The 20,557-nt window shown below is 39.8% G+C and overlaps 1 protein-coding gene across 2 annotated transcripts; it reads left to right on the forward strand.

The window, feature by feature from the left end:
* The first annotated feature begins 283 nt into the window (after positions 1 to 283).
* On the forward strand, positions 284 to 20,557 carry LOC122655797 (partner of Y14 and mago). 2 transcript variants are annotated; one of them, XM_043850136.1, is made up of 4 exons: positions 284 to 618; positions 706 to 822; positions 17,017 to 17,250; positions 20,007 to 20,557. In XM_043850136.1, the coding sequence occupies exons 1-4, from the start codon at positions 439 to 441 to the stop codon at positions 20,148 to 20,150; spliced, it is 675 nt and encodes a 224-aa protein (XP_043706071.1). In that variant the 5' UTR covers positions 284 to 438; the 3' UTR covers positions 20,151 to 20,557. The 2 variants fall into 2 exon arrangements, with proteins under 2 accessions (XP_043706071.1, XP_043706072.1); XM_043850137.1 differs by having other exon boundaries at positions 17,032 to 17,250.

The raw sequence follows: 20,557 nt of genomic DNA on the forward strand, positions 1-20,557 counted from the left end.
ACACATGTGAAAAATAGAAGACGACCTAAACAAGCAACATGATAAATTATTTGAGTTAATCAGACAAGCTTTCTCTAGTGAGGCTGATCGGATAAAATTTGCCCAAACTCAAATATTACTGTCTTTTCCAGTATTTTACGCTGAAAACGACGTGAAATAACAAGTCCATTGGAGAAACTCCGTTCTTCACACTCACCAATACACTCTTCCGAGTTCCAACTCAGTACCCCCGCCCTAAAAAAAAAAAAAAAAAACAAACAAACAAAGAACAAGAACCAGAACAAGAACAGGAGCAAGAGAAAAACGCTTAAAACAATTTCCATTTTCCCCAAAAGATTTCTTGTTTTTCTTCGTCTTCGTCTTCCCCGCAGAGAAATGTTTCCCTTCGAGTGACCTTGAAAGCAGCAGTCTTCATTGATTGCATGCGACGATTATTCAATGGCTACAAATGGTGGAACCGAAGAACATTTCTCTGAGTTAAGCAAAACCCTAAAAGAAGGCGAGCGTCTTGTGGCCCCTACAAGGAGACCCGACGGTACTCTCCGAAAACCTATTCGGATTAGGGCAGGTTATGTCCCTCAAGATGAAGTTGCAATTTACCAGTCCAAAGGTGCTCTGGTAGGAATAGAGAAACTCATTGTTTCTTTTTGGTCAGTTCTTCGTTTTTGTGTTTGCTTCTTATTGTTTTGTTTCTTTTTGGTGTAGTTGAGAAAAGGGTTGGACACGCCGGAGGTTCCTCCGGGTTATGATTCTGTCTTGGATGCTAAGCCGAAGTCAAAGTCTGCTCGAAGGAATGAAAAAAAGAAGGAGAAGAAACAACAGGTATTTGCCTGCTCAATTTCTTCAAAAGATTGAGTTTTTAAAGACAATTTGGCATTTTTTTTCTCCCTTTGCTGGTGTAGCTGACGAGGGTTATTGTGGAATTGTTTTTTGTGCCTCACTTAGTAACAGGAGATTTTAGGGTAACCATTGAACTGTGGGTTACTTTTATGGAGCTCTTGTTGATGAGTTTTCTGGTGTAAAGAGTGTAAAAATGATTGGTATTTAATCAAAGAGCTCGTATATTCTGTGGGAACTTGTGGTTTTATGAGTAAGAATAGTTATTGGTGTAAAGAAGCCAACTCTCTGCTTGATTATTGCACATGAATGTGGAGAACATGTTTTGTTGTAAAAAGTCCGTGTGTTTTTATGGATGAGCTAACCTTTTCTGTGGTTGAGTGTCCAACAATAGGACCTTACATAAGTTCTTTGTGTATATGCAGTTTGATTTATTCAGGTCAAGCTTGGATTTTTTCTACTGAAGTTAACTTGGGGAGTAATATCCGATTCTGGATATAACTTCCTTGATCTCTTCGTCCTTCTAATAATAAGTAACAATCATTATATTAAGAGCTGAAAAAGACAAAGATACTACAAGCAGATACTTAATTCAAGGGCAAAGCATTTTGTTATTATTTATCATTATCATTATTATTTTTGTTAAGGGACCATAATAATAATTATAGAATCATGATGGTTATTCTCCTTTTTTTATAAAATAAAAATTATCAATAGGAAAAGGCCCTGTTATACTTTGCATGGCTACTAAGCACAGGCTATACAAAATGGGAACTTCAAGTTACTGAACAAGGAGTACCAGCAAGGTGTAAGCTTAATTTATGTGGAATGCAAATGGAATACCTTGGAACTGAGCATGAAGACAGATCAACCCCTGGGCTTTCATACCTGCTATGCCTTTCTCACTGCGGGGTGATGCAGATGCACTACCTTGGACTGACTCAAACCCATTTGGGTATCCAGATGGAGATGAACCGGTCTAGTTTGAGTTTTTTGAATTTAGTAGGATTTTAGGAATTTATGTTATTTGGTGAAATAATTTCTTTTAGTTTATCTTATTTTGTTTATTTTAGAAGCTAGCTACATAAGGTATTTGGTTTCCCAATTATTCTTAGTTTCCTTTAGTTGAATAAGTTTCCTAGTTAGAATGTTAATCTTATTTTTAGGAGTCTTTTATTTCTCTTTATATTTATAGATGGTGTAACTCCCCATCGTTGAATAGATTTGAAGAATGAATTGAGTTTGTGGTTTGAGTAGCCTGCGGGCTGTGTGTGCGAGTTTCTTCCCCCCCTTCTTCATATGCAATTTCTTCTCTCTCCTTCTGCTCTCTGATTCTTCCCAACTTCGCCTCTGCTCCTAACTGGCCCTCCACCAACTAGGTATCAGAGCCAAAGGTCCATTATCCTTCCCTATCAATCTCTTTCAACTATTTCTTCTTCTTCACAGACTCCTTTTCTCGTTACTGTCCTATGGTAACAACAGCCAACACTTTCAAACCCCTTTCTTCCCATCTCCCAACACCCCACCTTTCCTATTCCTTCTTCCCCGCCGTGGCAGTGATCCCCCCCAAAAAAAAAAAAAAAAAAAAAACGATTCTGTTAAAAACAGAAATCAAACCGAAACCCAACCCTCCCTTGCGTTATCAACTTCCACCTCCTTTTTGATCTCCATTGAATCCCAACACCATAAAACCCTAACCCATCCCATTGCTTTGATTCCAGCGTTATCACCCTCCTCCTTTTTTTTCCCCCCTGCAACTTCATTCAACCCATCCCTCCGTCTAGGGTTCCACCGATTGAAAAAAGAAGAAGAAGAAGAGCAGAGAGAGCGAGAATCCGAGAATCAAAAAAAAAAAAAAAAAAAATCATACCTGGTTTGTCTTGCGGTGGTTCGAATACGTCCTTCCCGATGTACTTGTCGTGCGTTGGAGTCACCTTGTTGAAGTCAAAGTCCATTCGCACTTCCCACCGATTCCGTTGCTTGTCGTCCACCTTCCCGAAGTTTCCACCATTTTTTTCCGTACGCATCCTCTTTGGTTACCCAGCGGTAGACACCCAAGTCCATCACGTCTTCCAGATTCTCACCCTCCCACACGATAGGTTATATTCATTTTAATAACATTTTTTCCAATATTGCCCTCCCTTTTAACGTCACACTCTACCTTAGGATTTATATTTTCTTTTACGTTTTATCTTTTTCTATTTCACATAGTGCCCCTTGGTCCAACCTTTTATTCCCTTTAACTCTTATTTTCTGGGTTCTTCCAAGTTTACCCCTTCCCCCCAAAACGTTTCCCTAGGTCCCTAACCTTCTTTTAGTTTGCAGTCCACTAAATTACAATTCTGCCATTCTTATCATAAACTCACTACATCATGGAGATTGATCGATATGATTTACTCCTTTCGATTAGCGATGGGTTCTGTAAATTGCAAATAGAACTTTCTAATTTGAAGACAGGTTTCCAGGAGCTTGCCAATATTAACAACAATTTCTATGATAAGATGTCGAGCATGATACAATCTTCAGAAGGTGGATTAGATGTGGAAGAAAATGTGGTCAATGAAAGCAACTATCAAACTAATGTACACGGTCCGATTAGGATTGAAGTTGAAGAATTGATCGATAGTCCGATTTCAGTTGTGAAACCCCACGATTAGGTTCCCATTGAAGAGACGATGTTTGCTAATGACCATCAGATGATTGTGACAGTTGATCATGAGATGCACTGGATCATCGCGCCATCAAAGTATGTTTGTGGATGTTGATCAAATGATGCTGATTCTCTTGTTTTACCCACGAGTTTTTTTCAACACCAGGGGAATTGATGCAGATTCACTGCCTTGGACCGACGCAAACCCTTTTGGGTATCCAGATGGATATAAACCGGGTCTAGTTTGAATTTTTGGAATTTAGTAGGATTTTAGTAATTTATGTTGTTTGGGGAAATAATATCTTTTAGTTTATCTTATTATGTTTATTTTAGAAGTTAGCTACGTAGGATATTTGGTTTCCCAATTATTCTTAGTTTCCTTATTTGAATAAGTTTCCTAGTTAGAAAGTTAGTCTTATTTTTTGGAGTCTTTTATTTCTCTTTATATATGGTGTAACTCCCCATCGTTGAATAGATTTGAAGAATGAATTGAGTTTGTGGTTTGAGTAGCCTGCGGGCTGTGTCTTCTTATGCGATTTCTTCTGTCTCCCCCTGTAACTCTGATTCTTCCCAGCTTCCCCTCTTCTCCTAGCCGACTTAGATATCACGTCAGTGCTGGTAGGACCTAATAAATCCCATAGGTACACAAAATGGAAGACTATACCATACAGGAAAAGGGAGAAGGGATGAGCAAGTGAGTAAATTTCCATCTTCTTCTAAACTGAAAACTCATGGAACATACATGGGAAGGGAAATGCTTCTATTCCTGGGATTTTCAATTTTTATCCAAACAGGTCTGCTTTGGCCAGAAATTTGAATTTTCAAAGAGACCCTTTTAATCCAGACTTGCATAGAGGGCAAGGTGGGGGAGATGGTTGTAAAATCCATCAAACAAGCCTAGTGGTGATGGAGCCTACAATCAGTTACATTCCTTCCAAGGAACCGTTGCTGCAGACTGGCCCTGTTATTTAAATTGTCAGCCACCATTACCCTTTAAACAGTAGAAATGTTTTATTTTCCACGAAAGCTGACTTTAAGGTTCTACTCTTGATACCAAGCATCTTCCTAAAACATCACCCTGCTGTTGTCCACTTCTTTGAACTTGATTTTTGAAGAACTTTTTGATTCTTCATGATTCTCTTCCACAGCCCATTTAAATGAACTGTTCCCACTAACTAGGCATCCATAGTTTGTGGTACTGGTAGTATTCGTGATGCAGAACCCGGGTCAGAATACCTTTTTGGGTTCGCTATTGGCCCACCCAAATACCAATACCCAAGTTACAAGAAGTGATGGAAATTCTATAATAAACTAAGGTTATCAAGGAGAAGTGGCGGGGATGTAATTAACCAAATATGAAAGGGCTGTTGGAGCTAATGAGGGAGAGGATACAAGAGGGTTTTATAATTTGGCCAGGGGTAGACCGTACACTTGGAAGCAAATGTAGGGTAAGGGTAAGTAGTAAATAATGAGAGAGTGAAGGGTAATATGGAAAGTAGGGCACTAAAAATCAGAGATAGAAGGGGAATCATGAGGGAGGTTTGGGGTTGTCTTCAACCTCCCACAACATAACCAGCGGCAGAAAACCAGGAGGCTTCAAATTGTTCGAACTCCTTCAACAGACATCGATTTGGCCTGCAATTCCAAGCGAAGGATCGCACCTCTCAGCCCTATCGATTGATGCCACTGGTCGCCCAAATGGAATGTGAAGAAGGGGATACAATTTCTGCAAATCAAACCTAGTGGCAATCACAATATCAGATCTGATCTCTGGTTTAAACCTCACGATGGGGAAATAAATAAGGGGCAAGAAACTGGATTTGGCTCGCCTAAAGTAGGAGAGTTCACACCCAAAATATTAGAAAGAAAGAGAGGGGGAGGAGGGAAATCAATACCAATCTTGGAAGGCTAAGGTACCGCTGGACAGAACTAAGGAGGAAGACGAAAAGAAGAGAGAGAATAAGAAGAAGAATGAAGGAGAGAGGAGAGAGATAGAAGGAAGAAGGGGGGGGGGAGGGAGCTCGCACAAACACCACACGCCACGCAGGCACAACCAAACTTGGTTTTCAATTCATCTTTTCAATCTGCCCAACGAATTGGGTTACGAGCATATATATATAAAAAAGAAATTAAGAGTTTCCTAATTAAAGTCTAAAAGAGCATAGAATTAAAATTTATCCCCTAATTACTTCCTAAAACTTGGACTAACAAAATTAGAAATTCAATAAAACGCTAATTGGAATTTTCCCTTATAGCTACCCAAAATAAAAGATTACATATCTTCCCCAAATAAAATAAATTCTAAATATCCTACTAAACCAGAACAAGATTGGGACCTGGTTCATGTTGGTCTGGGTTCTCAAAGAAAGTGTCGTCAAAAGAGACGTAGCTAATAGGTTTATATCAAAGTGCTGTGTTGAAGGGAGGGGGGGGGGGGGAGGGCAGCATTCCTCCTTTTGACAAGTAAGTTTCTAAGGACTTCTGATGCAATCATGGTTCATGAAACCCTGCTTTGGAATTGATGTGGGCCCACAAGAATACTAAATAACTCAAATTAAGAGTTTAGTGGCAAAACTGTAAATATTGTGAAGTTCAAGATCCTTTAAGAAGGGGCAAATGGGCTCAATGGCAAAATAGTAATTAACTTCAAAAGGGAAGGACCAATTTGTATTTTAAGTGACCTGGGGTAGATAAGTTGCTGTTCAAAAGAACAAGAAGGCCAACAACACATCAGGCCATTAAACTGGACCAAGAATGGACTAATATGTTTAATTTTGAGTGTTCAATGGGTTATATGGGCCAATTCTATAAGCCCAAATATTAGGGATTTAAGTCATATACGGATTAAGTAGTTACTTTCTATTTTGTAATGTTCTATAATAGCTTCTATTTTGAAAAGAGACTTTAAGTTGTAAGGGATTCTCCTACCATACATAGGGGTTTCCTATTTTGCTTATTTCTGTGAAGTTATAAATAAGGAGTAGGGAATCATAGCCGCTACGGATGATTTGACCAATTTGCTAAGTTTATTCTTTCTGTGAGTTTCAGAACTCTTTTGCTATGAGATGCAGTGAAGCCCTTGGTGGGATGCCTAGGTAGCTTGGTGAGATGGTAGTCAAGTTTTAGGCATAGTATGAAATTTTGTTTCGGTCAGATCAAGACGACCGAAATACCGAATTTTCGCTGAAATGGTGTATTTTTTGGTAGGATGTTTCAATTGGCTGTTTCAGTAGGCAAACGGCCATACTTCAGGGAAACCTAGTTTTAGCATATATAAACATATGTAGACCTTCATATTGCAAGAAAAGTCACACAAAGTGGTGTTTTGGATTCACACCCTTGGTTGGAAGTAAACGTTGAATCATACTTTATGTAATATTGCCTATTCTACACATTGTTTTAGTACTAGAAGACAGAATAGGCAAGTAAAACCAGTAAATTATGCAACCATGGATGAAGAAACATAATATTGATTCATTATTTACGAAATGATGCAAAGTGCAGTTCACATAGACACCCAAGTCCCAACAATACAATACTGTGACTGTCTATTGATATGAACTATGGCGTGTTGGATCGAGTCCACTCATGGTCCGATGGAGCCGACGTGCATTTTCCTCTGACTGCATGACAAATTCATTCCACGTCATAGTGTGCGAGAAGATACGCGTGTAGTCCTCCACAACTGCCCTGTAAATGGCCTTATCTGTGTACTGGAGGTTTTTATCCTAGGGTATAGGTCACCATAATATGAAGAACCAGCCACTGAGCAACTGTGACTTGATGGTGTTGGAAGCATGTACGGCTACTGGGATGGGTAGGAGAAGCTGTCCATAAAGGGCAATCAAGTATGTCCCTATGAGTGGGTATCATACTCAAAACTGGAAACGGATGAAGAAGATGCATACTCCCCGCCTCCCCCACACCATTGAAATGACCATATGCACTGAACTTTGATCCTTTGCTCTCTCTGATGTGCCCACTTCTTTTGCTGTCCCCTATACTCATGCCTCCAGAAGTGCTAGACAAGCTATCAATGCCATACAATCAGCCTACTCGTCTGGTTGGAACCGACAATGAGGCCCTCTCGTGTAACTTGCACTTGAGGAGAATGGACGTGTAACGCGGTCCTCATCTGTTTGGGTGTGTGGCCTATGCTAGCATCCCTATGCATATATCTCTCCTCCCCTTATGAAATTTTTTTGGGGTGCTGGCATAGGCTATGTTCCCGGACGGAGAACACTCCCCCTTATTATATTCCTAAAGAACTACAAAACTCACCTCATTGTTGCAAATAGACTGTAGTACACTACCTAACTCCAACTTGACAACTTGTTGCTTCACTGCTTCTAGAAGTTATGGATTCATTCCAAGTTTATGGCTATATTGATACTTGGTGTTTAGATAGTATGCTGAAAATTAACATATAGATATTGCCAAATGTATAATAATATATTCTATAAATTATAAAATACAATGTGAATTAGTCACATACTCACATATAAAAAATACTCACCAGCCTTATGTAGTGCATGCATAAATTGAAGCTCCCAGTGGTCCTTGATAATCTTTAGCAAGTTCTTGCTGCCACTTGACATCGCATTGTAGACGTGGTCCTTCATCATGTCCACAACAACATACAAGTCTGGCATGATGGGCCTGAAAGCAGAGTCCACCATCCTCAGGTCGTGGACCACTGGGGCCAAAACTTTCACCACCCTACTTAGGTGGTGCCAAAACTCCTCAGATAATCAGATGAAATGGTTGCGTGTGCTGCCCTACCACCATGGGAACTTGACTCCCTCCACCTAAACCACTCCTTAGATGCAAACATAGATTTGAGTCCGGCCTTCTTTGTCTCAATGCTCTTTAGTACAATATAGTTTCTAGTGAATCTAGTGACATCGGACTTGACCAAGTTCCCCTTACACTTCTCCCTCGGAAGTCCAATGCAATCCTATGGTTGTAGACAAAGGTGCGCACCTGTCTCGCTCTCTCAACCATACTTTGTACCAATTTTATCTTCCCTATGTCGTTCAACATGAGGTTAATGGAATTGGCTGCATAAGGGATCCAAAAGAGCCAGCACAATTGTTATCCATCAACTTCTGAGCGGCCTTCTTAAAGTTGCTTCCGTTGTTCGTCACAACTTGGACAACGTTCTCTATTCCCACCTCTTGAACCACCTCCTTCAACAACTTATAAATGTATTTTGCATCCTTTTTCTCCTTGGATGCATCCACAGATTTTAGGAATATTGTCATCCCATCATAGTAAACCATAATGTTGATGGACTTTCTCGTGGGCCCGGTCTAACCATTACACATAATCATCACCCCGTAGCTCTGCTACATTCCCTTCAGGTCATTTATTTACTCTTGAAGCTTCTTTTTTTGCTAGGGCAAATACACGTTCATCACCTCGTATACGGTGGGTTCCTTAACCATTGGGCCAGCCTTAGCTACTGCATCTAGCATTGTCTGATAATAGGGCTCCGTACTCCATAGTGCTGTATGCTGGGATGCTATGGTATAACAACCACTTAGATACAACCTCTCCGACCATCCCCCTCATATTACCCCACATCCGCTTCAATTTACGTTGCTAGTTGCCTTTGTTCCTTTAGATGGCTGGATCTTGCTCTAGTACGGGGTCCTGTCGTGGTGGTACTGGAGGTGGAGCTGCCCTCGTACTCTATGATCTCCTGAAGGGCAACGCGACTTGTCTCATCCCATGTAGCTGTGCAGATCCACTACCACATGCTCTAGACGGACTAGCTCCTCCCATAGAGGCTCTGTGCCTATCCCGTTCCTCATGAAAAGTGGCTACTCTTTGCTGTGCCCGTTGAAAATCTCTAGCCTCTACCTCTGCCTGCACATCATCAGGCACATACGCAGGGTCATCACCGTCATCATCATCATCATCATCCCCCTGTTCTGGTTGGGTTGCATGAACTGCCTCCTCATATTTTATCCTCCCCCTTCTCCAATTCCCTCCCCTCATGTGTGCACTATAAGCCTAGATTTCCACAGGTATCATGGGGCATGTAGCCACATCTTAGGCATTCCCAGCCAAATGTTGTTTCAATCTTGTGCCCCCACCTCACATATTCTTCTTATGACAGTAGTTACATTGTGTTATTCTTTTGTCACCATCAATTGGCACTCCATGCTTCCATGCTATGTCTCCCTTGTCACCTCCCCTGTCGCCTCCCCTCCCTCTTCCTTGTGGCCTCCCCTATCAGCCATTATCTCACCACCGTGTTGTTGCGTAAAGAAAACAAGCCATTATTAACCGAGGCACATCAACTGAGACCACCGAAACAACTATGTAGCTACTTATTATTTTTCCCTTAACCCTTATATTTTCTCTTAATTAATAATTTTTTTAAAAAACTTTTACAATAAAATATTGGCCTAATACAACAAATCAAATATGGTGCAACATAATAAGCCTCATAGCTTCAAAATACGCTGAAATTACTTTCATAATTTTTCTTTATTTTTCAAACCAAAACATAATATTTTCCCTATTTTTTATTTGAATTTTTTAAAATTTGAAAAAAAATAATTTCTGACTCCATGAGGCCGCAGATCGGTCAACGGTGATTAACATATATATATAATTGAGCCCCGTACAGTTTATATTAACCTTATTTTTTTTTCTTCACATTTTTGGTGTAGGAAAGTCTATTTTTAAATCAGAAAAATAAAAAAATTATATCTGCACAGAAAAAATTCTGACATTGTGAGGTTTTAGATCGGCCTCTGGTGTTTGACATATAAAAATTTCATCACCAACCAATAGGTATTTCTTATATTTTTTGCAAAAAATAATTTTTGGGAAAAAATTTACCTGAACCTGTTGAATGTGGCCAAATCTTCACCAGTAAGTAGCAACCGATCTATTTGGAGTGTTGTGGCAACCCCTAGCAGTGTATTCCAGCAGTTTGAGGCGGTGTTGTGATAAAAATCCAAGCAAATGAGGTGGTTTCTCCTCCAGGTTGAAACTGGCGAATTAGGCGAGTTCTGGTCGAAATTTTGGCAAAACGATACGAAAGGTACTGTAATTTTGACCAAAATTATGTCAGTTTCTTATTTCACCCAGCATTTCGTTTCTGTGGCATCGAAACCAGCGAAATTAGTGACATCTCGCCGAGATTTTGAATTATGGTTCTAGGTGGGAAGCCTAGTTCATATCCTTCTTCTCTCAAGATCAGTTTTCTGTTTTCGCCGTCATGGTTATAGTTGCTATTTTCTTCTAGTTTCTATTCCCATACTCTCATCTTAATTTGTTTCTTAGTTTCTATTTTCATTCCCTTACTTTCTAATTTGGTTTCACTTGCTATTTCTCACACTAGTTGCTGTTTTTGTGTAGTTACTAAATCTGAGTTTCTATTTTGAGCAATTTACTATTTTGGTAACCCTTTGATTCTTCAAATCTGGTTCCTACTTGCCATTTTTTTTTAGTTACTAAATCTGGTCTCTCTTTTGGTGACTTGCTATTTTTGAGACTATTCCATATCTTCATATCCGACCATTAAATCAATATAAGATTTTATAGACTTGTTCTTCTTGACAAATAGACCATTCAGCAATAATATCATGCATATCTGAGTTGTCCCTACACCTGCGTTCCTGTTGCAAGCTGATCTCCCGTTGGACTTCACTGGTTATAGGTTAGCACTGCATTATATGTTAGAACAGAATTTAGAAACAAAAGGATTCTGTGTACCATTGGAAGGTTGGCCTTATGTGTAAAATGCAAAAGATGTCTTCTCCTACCTCTCAACCAGAATACCCAGGGCGGAAACCAGAATGGCTTCGATGGATAGGACTCCCTCCTGAAGACACCCAATCGAACAAAATTTTAGGAGATGATGAATAGCCCTTAGACCTAGTGATTCGAACAGTCAAGACTCCCAGAATAATAATAAAAAATGATATTTTATTCCTGCAACTAACCTAGGCGGTATAGTAGAACCTGGTCTGAGCTTCTGTTTGGTTCTCACAAACCTAGTGGGCTCTTAGGTTCAGATACAGCAGTCTGAATTGCCCAGGGATTTGTGACCTCCATAAATTCAGGTTGAAAGGGGGCTATTGCCCATAACAGGGTAACCAGCAAAGAATAATGACAGAAAATAGGAGGAGGAAACTAGGAGGAAGGGGAAAGAAGAAAGGAACAAGGAGGAGAAAACGTGTTACGAGAGAATTCACCTGGAAGGTAGGAGGACAGGGTCAATGGGGAAAGGAAGAGAAGGCCACATGACCATCAGCCAGGCACCGGTATCCACAAACCCAATTCCTTCCAACATATTGAATTGGTAGGATTACATGCATATAAATAAGAAAATAAAACTCCTTACAAAATAAAAACTTCTAAAGAGACACTTCTCAAACTAGGAAACCTGAAAACTGCTCTCCTACATATCTAACATTCCATTAAAACTAAAAATTACATGATAACCCTATATTAATAAATAATTCCCTAAATATCTTTTTGGACCGAATCCAGATTTGGATATGGCTCATCTTGGTCTAGTTTTCGAACAGGTGTGGCTGGTACACGGAAGCAGCGTTACTGCATTAATTCCCCTGGTGTTGAGAAAAACTTGCACTCAAGTTTTGTAGAAGGGAAGTAGTAGAGCTGGGAAGAATCTCTCATGCTCCACACTAATCACGAACCAGGTTTATAAGATGAACATTGATGGCGCATCCTCATCTTGAAATATTTGGGGAATAACAAACTCAATATGCAAAACATCCATTGCTGCAATAGTGTCTTTGGTCGCTTCATCCACAACCTAATGGTTCTTTGTCAGGGAATTGAACAGGTAGGGCTGTATCCATGTCATGGACCGTAATCTTCTTGTCTTCCTTTGCCGTTACTTTCTGTTCTTCTTGTGGCTGGATTGCTTGTGCCCTTATGGCTTTGAGCATACATAATCAACCAATCCTTGAAAAACAAACGTCTCTTGTATATAAGAAGGCTTTAAGGTTCACAAATTTCTATCTTGATCAACTACACCCTTTCGTGCTTCCAACCATTGGCGACCAACTTTAATGATGCGTTTGGAAGAATCAAACAACTCACAACAAGCACCATCAAAATATTGAGAAATTGGAAATTTGATGATGACGTTACCTTCAAATTCAATGATGATCTCATTTGTCTGAGATAACATCTCCACCATGGATTGCAAAACAAAATTTTCACTTTTCCCTTCATCCATGAATAAAATAGTAGTTCTTCCATTGGGCAAGCAAACTTGGGTCTTGAAAACGTACGTTTCCATGGCTAGAGGTTAGGATCTGATACCAATTGATCAATCCTGGGTCACAAAACCCTGCTTTGGGAGCACTGTGGGCTCACAAGAATACTAAATATCTCAAATTATGAGTTTAGTGGCAAAAGTTTATGAAGTTCAAGATCCTTTAAGAAGGGATCAATAGGCTCAATGGCAGAATAGTAATTAACTTCAAAAGGGTAGGAACAATCTATATTTAAATGACCCGAGGAGAAGTTAGAACAGAATTAGAAACAAAGGATTTTTGTGTAATACTGGAAAGTTGGCCTTATGTATAAAATATGAAAGAGGTCTTCTCCTACCTCTTGACCAGAATACCAGGTTGGAAACCGGAAGGCCTCGATGGAGAGAACAAAGACACCAATTGAATCAAAATTTTAGGAGACGATGAATAGCCTGTAGAACTAGTGATTCCAACAGTCAGATTCCCAGAATAACAAAGAAAAAATGGTATTTAATTCCTGCAACTAACCTAGGCTGTAGAATAGTACCAGGTCCAAGTTTCTGTTTGATTATTTCAAACCTGGTGGGTTCTTAGGTTTAGATTCAGCAGTCTTAATCGCCCAGGGATTTGTGACCTCTCCAAAATTTCAGGTTGAACGGAGAAGGGATGAAGGGGATAGATCAGTAGCAAAAGGGCTGCACCTATCGCCAAAAACAGGGTAACCAGCAAAGAATAATAACAGAAAATAAAGAAGAAGAACAAGGAGGAAGAAGAGGAAAGAAGAAAGGGTGTTATGGGAGAACTCACTTGGAAGGGAGGGGACAGGATCGATGGGCAGGGAAGAGAAGGCCTCGCAGCCATCAGTCAAACACTGGTATCCACTCAAACTCTTCCAATCTACTCAATCGGTAGGATTACCTGCATATAAGTAAGAAAATAAAACTCTTTACAAAATAGAAACTATCAAATAGACTCTTCAGTCTACTCAAAATAGGAAACTTGAAAACTACCCTCCTACGTATCTGATATTCCATAAAAATAAAGATTGCAAGATAACCCAAATAAATATATAAATCCTTAAATATCTTACTTGCCCGAAACCAGATTTGGACCCGGCTCATCTCGGTCTAGGCTTCTAAATGGGTTTGTGGTCCACGGAAGTGCTACTTTATCAATTCCCATGAAGATCCTATGGTTGCTACTTAATTGACTAATGGGATTGGTAGTCTTGGAGGTTATCAACACCTTCCTTCTCCTACTAAGTTGTTGAGGGTGATGTTGCTTACCAGTCCAAGTAATCGTACAAGTCCTGAAAAACACCAGGATCATCTTCTTCAACCACATTGCTGCAGTTTCTTCCTTTAGAGGCCCCTTCCAAGTCATGAGTTGTCCTTGTTTGAAATTAGTTTCCTTCTTTATTAAATTCTGTTCCTGTTGATCACCAAGCAAGTTTAGAAAAGGGTGATGGGTAAAAGGACAGAAAAGTAAAGGTCATTTGAAGAGAGGTCTTGCTGTATGCCAGTGTCTTTAGAAGTTAAAGAATTGAAGGATCTTTGGTAGTATGGTTTTAATTGTATACAAGGAAATTTTTCCACAATCTAGATGTTTTTTTAGAGAATTTTTTTCAGGTAATTTAAGGGGCTTTTTTATTGATAACTTTAGCTTTGTGTATTGTACTGAAGATTGGTTCTGCACTCTCATACCAACCTTTTGAGAGCCGTTTTTTCTAATCTGCTTTGTCCTTTTTTTGTTTCCTAAGAACCTGCCACAAGCTGATCTCCCACTGGATCGCACTGGTTCGGGGTTAGCACTGCATTAGGAAGCTATGTACTGGTAACGGGTGCTGCAACCTCTGTATATTGGGCTCTGGTTAGTGGAAACCTTGTTACGTGGCACAGTAAGAAGCAGGCAGTGGTTGCTCGTTCTAGTGCAGAGGCTGACTTTAGGGCTTTACAGTATTTGTGAATTTCTCTAGCTTCAGGGTCTTCTCTAGGATCTGTTTTTCCCTGTTCAGCTTCCTATGCAATTTTTTTGTGATATAAAATAAGCCATTAGCATAGCACACAACCCAGTTCAGCATGATCGGACGAAGCATATTGAGATTGATTGTCACTTCTTTACCGTATTCTGATTTCAATGGTTTTAATAACTACCCGAGATCTGTTTGCTTTGGACGAGCTCTAGAACTCCCCTCAACGCTTTGTGTAGCCATAAATCCTATTGCATTGGTTGAGATCTGTTAACTTTGCATACCATTCCTTTGTAAATAAACGATCTTATCGTAGATCCATTGTAGTCATGAAATTATATAATAATGGAAACAACAACCCTAGTCGCCTTCTCTATATCTGGTTCACTTGAAAGTTTTACCGGGTATGCCTAACCACCACCTCTTTTGCCGTCTACATCAAAGAGGAAAGAGAAGACTGCCTGCCTCTTTGGGTTTCATTTGTTACAACTATAAGATTAGAGTAGACGTTCTTTAATTTTATACACTGCCCCCCCCCCCCTTTATATTTGCAAGTAAAAGAATAAAATTCATTATATATATAAACCCCCTCAAAATTACATTTTAAAGGGAAGAAATCATAGTTTACATCTAAAACCTCCCTATATGCACACCTTCGTCGCCTAGGTGCCAAGACAACAAGTGGCTTGGCCACTTGATACAGAATTCCAGCAAGAAGAGAAGATGGGCCTGTTGTTTTGGGTTTGGTTTAGTTTATTGGGTCGAACTGAACCTATGGTTTAAGTTAGGGTTAATTTTGGTGCCCAATGGGTTATATGGGCCATGAGTTTAGTAATTTTTTTGTTGTCTATTGTAAGGGGTCGATTCTATAAGCCCACACATTAGGGATTTGGATCCTATACGGGATTAAGTAGTTAGTTTCTATTTTGTAATGTTGTAGAATAGCTTCTATTTTAAAGAGAGACTTGTGTTGTAAGAGATTTCTCCTACCATACATAGGGGTTTGCTATTTTTGTGATTTTTATGGAAGTTACAAATAAAGGAGAGGGGCCATAAACCTTCCCTACGAATTGAGTTATTGAGAAATTAGGTTTTCCCCTCTTTGGGTCAGTGGTGATGTTGTTCCTTGGACTGTGGTGATGCAGCTCCAGCCCTATTGTAGTGAAGCAAAGGTTGGGATTGGTGGTGATGCCCCCCTTCCCGCAGGCCTAGTGGTGATTCTAGGTCATCTCCTTTCTTGTCTTCTCATTTTCTTCTCTTAAACTTGTTCTTTCCTGGATTTATTAGTAATGTGATCTTAGGTTTTGCTAAGCGTCCAATTATCTTTTCATAAGCAGATTCAGTCCTTGGATTTCAGGAAAATTTGTTGCTATTCTAATTGTTAAACTCCAGTTTTCTATACTGTTCTTCCATGCAACTGCAAGTTTCCTTTCTCCTGAACTCCATTTGCTAAGCACAGGTATTGACTGTTAGTTACAATTCTGTTTGTCCAGCAGTCACTATTCTGTTTCAGTTGTAATCTTCAGTTCTCTAAAATTTTCTAAATTCTGTTTCCCTCTTCAGTTGCTAATCTGATTTTCTGTTTCAGTTTCTATTTCCCATCAGTTACTAATTCTGAATTGTGGAAAATTCCAAAATCTGGTTTCCAATTCTTGACTTTCTAATCTGAATTGTTATTTTCAGAAGTTACTATTTTTGGAAGTTTCCATTTAGCACTGCCATCCATTGGATCTTGGCCAAACTTTGAAGTATTATTCGTCTCCTCTGTAGTGCTACTCGACCAGGTTTTCAAGGCCATCAGATCAGTCCATTTCGAGTTATTTAAATCTCACTATTCTGGTCCTAAGGTTGTGCCCTGCGATCCTTGCCTGTGGTTTGCATCTGAACCTACTTTTAGCTTGACCAGATTGCATTACCACTGCTTGGGCTTGCGTTAGCTCCATGACAACTATGACCGGGGTCCAATCCAGTAATTAAAAGCATAAATTTACTCAGAACCTTTGGTTTCATGTCTTCTCTGTAAGCTGGAAGCTTTTTTCTTTGCCCCCCTTCCCCCAGCAACGCACTCATTCTCATAGGGACGTGAGTTATGTTCTGTTAATAGGCCCTGCTTTTTAATATATCTAGTATTGCTTGTATTTCAATATTTCATGTGGCCATTTGATTCTTTTTCTTGAAAATTTTATTTCCTTATTTTTGCTTGATTATCAATAGTAGATGAATGACTTCATTCTCTGACAGTTATATCTAGCTGCTTGCTGTTATTATTTTATGATTTCTTTGGAAATAAGACTGATAACATGTAGTAGGCTGCTGTAGAGAAGGAGGAGGACTTGGACTCGAAGACCACTGGAAAGGTGCCTTCTGCTGAAGATGCGGGTCACAGATCTGAAGCTGTTGAAGCAGTAGCACATCAAATGAACACACTAGCTGTTTTAGAAGCTCCCCCTGTTGTTGCTCCTTCCCCAGACCCGACTGAGAGCTCAAGTACTTGGGGCCCTGGTCCAGATCTTTCTAAGAGAATTAGAGCACTCAAAAAGAAGGTTATTTTTCCATAGCTTTATGTGTTCTAGTGCTCTACATTAATATTGTGACTCTACTTTTGCCCCATTTTTGGATTATGAGATTGTTTAGCTCAGCCCCTCCAGGTGAGCTTGATTCATTTTTTTTTTTTGCCTTTTTGTGGTGGAAAACTCATAGGAAATAATATATATTTGGGTTTCTTGGGCTTCATTAGGACTTTAAGGTAGCTCAAAGAATTTAAGGCAAAACTTTATGCATTGAGAGTGCAGAAACATATATGTACTTCAATTGTTGCATATGTACCTTGAATTTTGATGAAAATTTTATAATTGTTTATGTAATTTCTTTTTTTTTTTTCAGAAAATAAACACATTGAGGTAATTTTTTTCTTAAATAGTAGAATAAATTTTCAAGCCCTAACATTACAGAGTATTAGGAGGTTTTTGTCATTCTCTGAGAATTTGTGAAATATTGCAAAAGTTTTGCTAATATCAGAGAGATGTCTGATATTGCTGAAGGGAAAGGATGCAGTTTTCAATGGATGGTAAATCTTATAATGGTTGCAGTCTTCTTACCTTATGTAATGCACATACTGACTTGGTTTTTATATCAGCTTTGGTACATCTAAAACTGGAAAACAAAATATATTTCACTCTAGATGCTTTGAACTTTTGGTGATGTGGTGGAGAGTAATTTATCCATTATCATTAGTTAGCTCATATCTTTTTTCTCCGCCCCCCTGATGCAGTGAATGTGCTCCATGGCCAGGAATGGGAAGGGAGTTTAGTCCTACATCGGTCGAGTAGTGTGCTGCAGTTGCTTATGGCCTTTGAAGGGCCTCTCCACCTTGAAGCTCGGGCTTTTGGGTTGGGCGCCATTAAGTGGTATCAAAGCAGGTTGTCCGTGCACCGGCCATGTGGGGGCCCACGGCCCAAAACTGGGGGAGTTGATGCACTGAATGCGCTCCGTGGCTAAGAATGGGAGGGGGGGAGTTTAGTCCCACATCAGACTGGTAGTGTGCGGCAGTTTGGCTTATGGTCTTGGAAGGGCCTCTCCATCCTAAAGCTTGGGTTTTTGGGTTGGACGCCATTAAGTGGTGTCAAAGCGGGGTTGTCCATGCACCAAAGCTAGGGGGAGTTGATGCAGTGAATGCGCCCCATGGCAGGAATGGGAGGGGGTCTAGTCCCACATCGGTCGGGTAGTGTGCGATAGTTTGGCTTATGACCTTGGAAGGGTCTCTCCACCTTAAAGCTCAGGCTTTTGGGTTGGATGCCATTACCCCCCCCCCCCCCCCCCCCCGCCCAAAAAAAAAAAAAGAAGGGTTAGCTCACGAATTGGCTAGGCCTTTAGAGGAGGCTATCCACTTCATTAGAGAAGAATGTTTATTCTGTCCTTTCTGGTTGACACTTTCTTTTTGCGTGTTCACTTGTCCTCCTGCATCATAAAAGGACGCATAAGCATCATAGTGTAGGTGATTCAGCAATGTTGTTTTTTTTGGTGGATTCAGCAAATGTTGTTGGTAAATGGCTAGATACAAAAAGAGGACTGCCTTTTGGGAGGTTTAGTCATGTTGCCTTGTCGGCACATGCTGGATTAATGGCTTCTATGGTGAAACATGTCATTCCAATGGAGGCCATGGTCCACAAATTGCAGATCTGTGATGCAGATCACAGCTAAAAAGGAGAGAGAGGGCTTTTTTTGTGGTTTGGTCTGGTTCATGGTTGAACCAGATTTTGACCCAAACCAGCTCATGCAACTGGAGTTTTCTGGTTTACTTAAAACCAGAATCGTGGGGGTGTAGTTGGGTTTTCTATGGTCATCTTTATGGTGTGTTTTTGTTGACTGTCTGACGTGATATAGAAGCAGCCAACATCTTGAACTGCAGCTCAGCTTCATACCAGAAGTGTAATAATAACCTAAAAGATGCCTCTTTAGTCTTTTCTGCACATCTTTGAGTCCTTACTGGCTCCATGGACACCATTTTCTTAGGACCAGGAGAAATGTGATTACTTTCAAATTGTTCGAAAATTGCAATTGAAGTGGCAATCCACTAACCATCGGATATCTTTGCCACTGCAATTTATTGGTGGAAACCATGATGGGCCCATAGATCACGAGTAGAATAGCCGTCTCTGAGTTCTCCCTCATCTTTTTTACAAAAAGCATGGAAATTCCTCTGCATTTGGATGATAGTATATATGAACGAGCTTACAGTGACCTGGGGGAGGGTGGCTTGGCTATATAGTGAAGAGTTTTCCTCTTAAAAGGAGAATGGGAGATGAAGGAAAGTAGTTTATCGACATTTTTTGCTTGAATTTGTTGTTTAGTTTGGAGTGTCCTCATGTAGCGGTCTGGCCTTTATTATGTGCTAACACCATAGAAATGTCGTAGGGATCTGGGCTGTTCTAGTGCTACATGATTTTCATAGCTTTTGTCATGACAAATGATTGGGGTACTTTGAAGTTTGTCATAACTCACTGCTCACAATCTTTTGGCAAACTGGGGGCATTAAGCACAATGTATTCCATTACAATGCATTTGATATCTTAACCACTAAGTAGCACTGGAATTATCACCCCATACAAATGCAGTATTTTACTCCTTCCCAACCGGCAGACACAATGGCCATTCTATTTGTTTGTTCCGAGTTAGGGGGAAGATCAAATTTTCTTGTTTTTTTTAATGTTTATGGATCTGATGATTGTTTTGGGGTTTAAGTTCCAAGGGATGTTGTTTACAGTATTTTCTCATACTTGTTTGTGTTTAAATTTTGCAGATCCGTCTCACAGAAGCTCAATTGCAGAAGACTGAGCAAAATGATATGAAGCCAGAGCAATTAGAAAAGGTGGCAAAATATGAAAGCTGGTGTGAGGAGCTAAAACTTCTGGAGGATAAAAAGGCAGAGTTGGCCACACCGTGAGGTGAGGTTTGTGTCCGTGTGAAGAAATTGTGCAGTATTTATTTCATGATTGGGTTCCAATCCTTGATCTTCATGGTGGGAAATGCTTCTCTCAAATTTAGTTCTAACAAGGAGACCCTTAAGATCTGATTCAACAAAAATTTCAATGCTTGTGGTTCAATCTGTTTTTTTGTTTTTGTTTTTGTTTTGGGTAGTGTTTATGAACTCTGCTTCTTTACCATCCATGTTTCCCGTATCCATCCCATTCTATATTATGCATGATTGCCTTTTCATGTTTTACAAAGCCTTCTGATGTAGTATATGTTAACGAACCCATCTGTGACCCTGCTAAATGGTCCTAAGATATATGACTGCGTGAAGTAAAAAAACCCATAAATAGAGGGTGGGGAAAAGCACATAAATAATTT

The sequence above is a fragment of the Telopea speciosissima genome, chromosome 3 (assembly GCF_018873765.1).
Source record: "Telopea speciosissima isolate NSW1024214 ecotype Mountain lineage chromosome 3, Tspe_v1, whole genome shotgun sequence".
Taxonomy (NCBI): Eukaryota; Viridiplantae; Streptophyta; class Magnoliopsida; order Proteales; family Proteaceae; genus Telopea; species Telopea speciosissima.

What these genes read in the sequence shown, in the direction of transcription:
- LOC122655797 (XM_043850136.1), top strand. Translation starts at nt 439, where the DNA reads ATGGCTACAAATGGTGGAACCGAAGAACATTTCTCTGAGTTAAGCAAA. An exon ending in ACCAGTCCAAAGGTGCTCTG is followed by an intron (nt 619 to 705) that starts GTAGGAATAGAG and finishes TTTTTGGTGTAG; the next exon opens with TTGAGAAAAGGGTTGGACAC. An exon ending in AGAAGGAGAAGAAACAACAG is followed by an intron (nt 823 to 17,016) that starts GTATTTGCCTGC and finishes AACATGTAGTAG; the next exon opens with GCTGCTGTAGAGAAGGAGGA.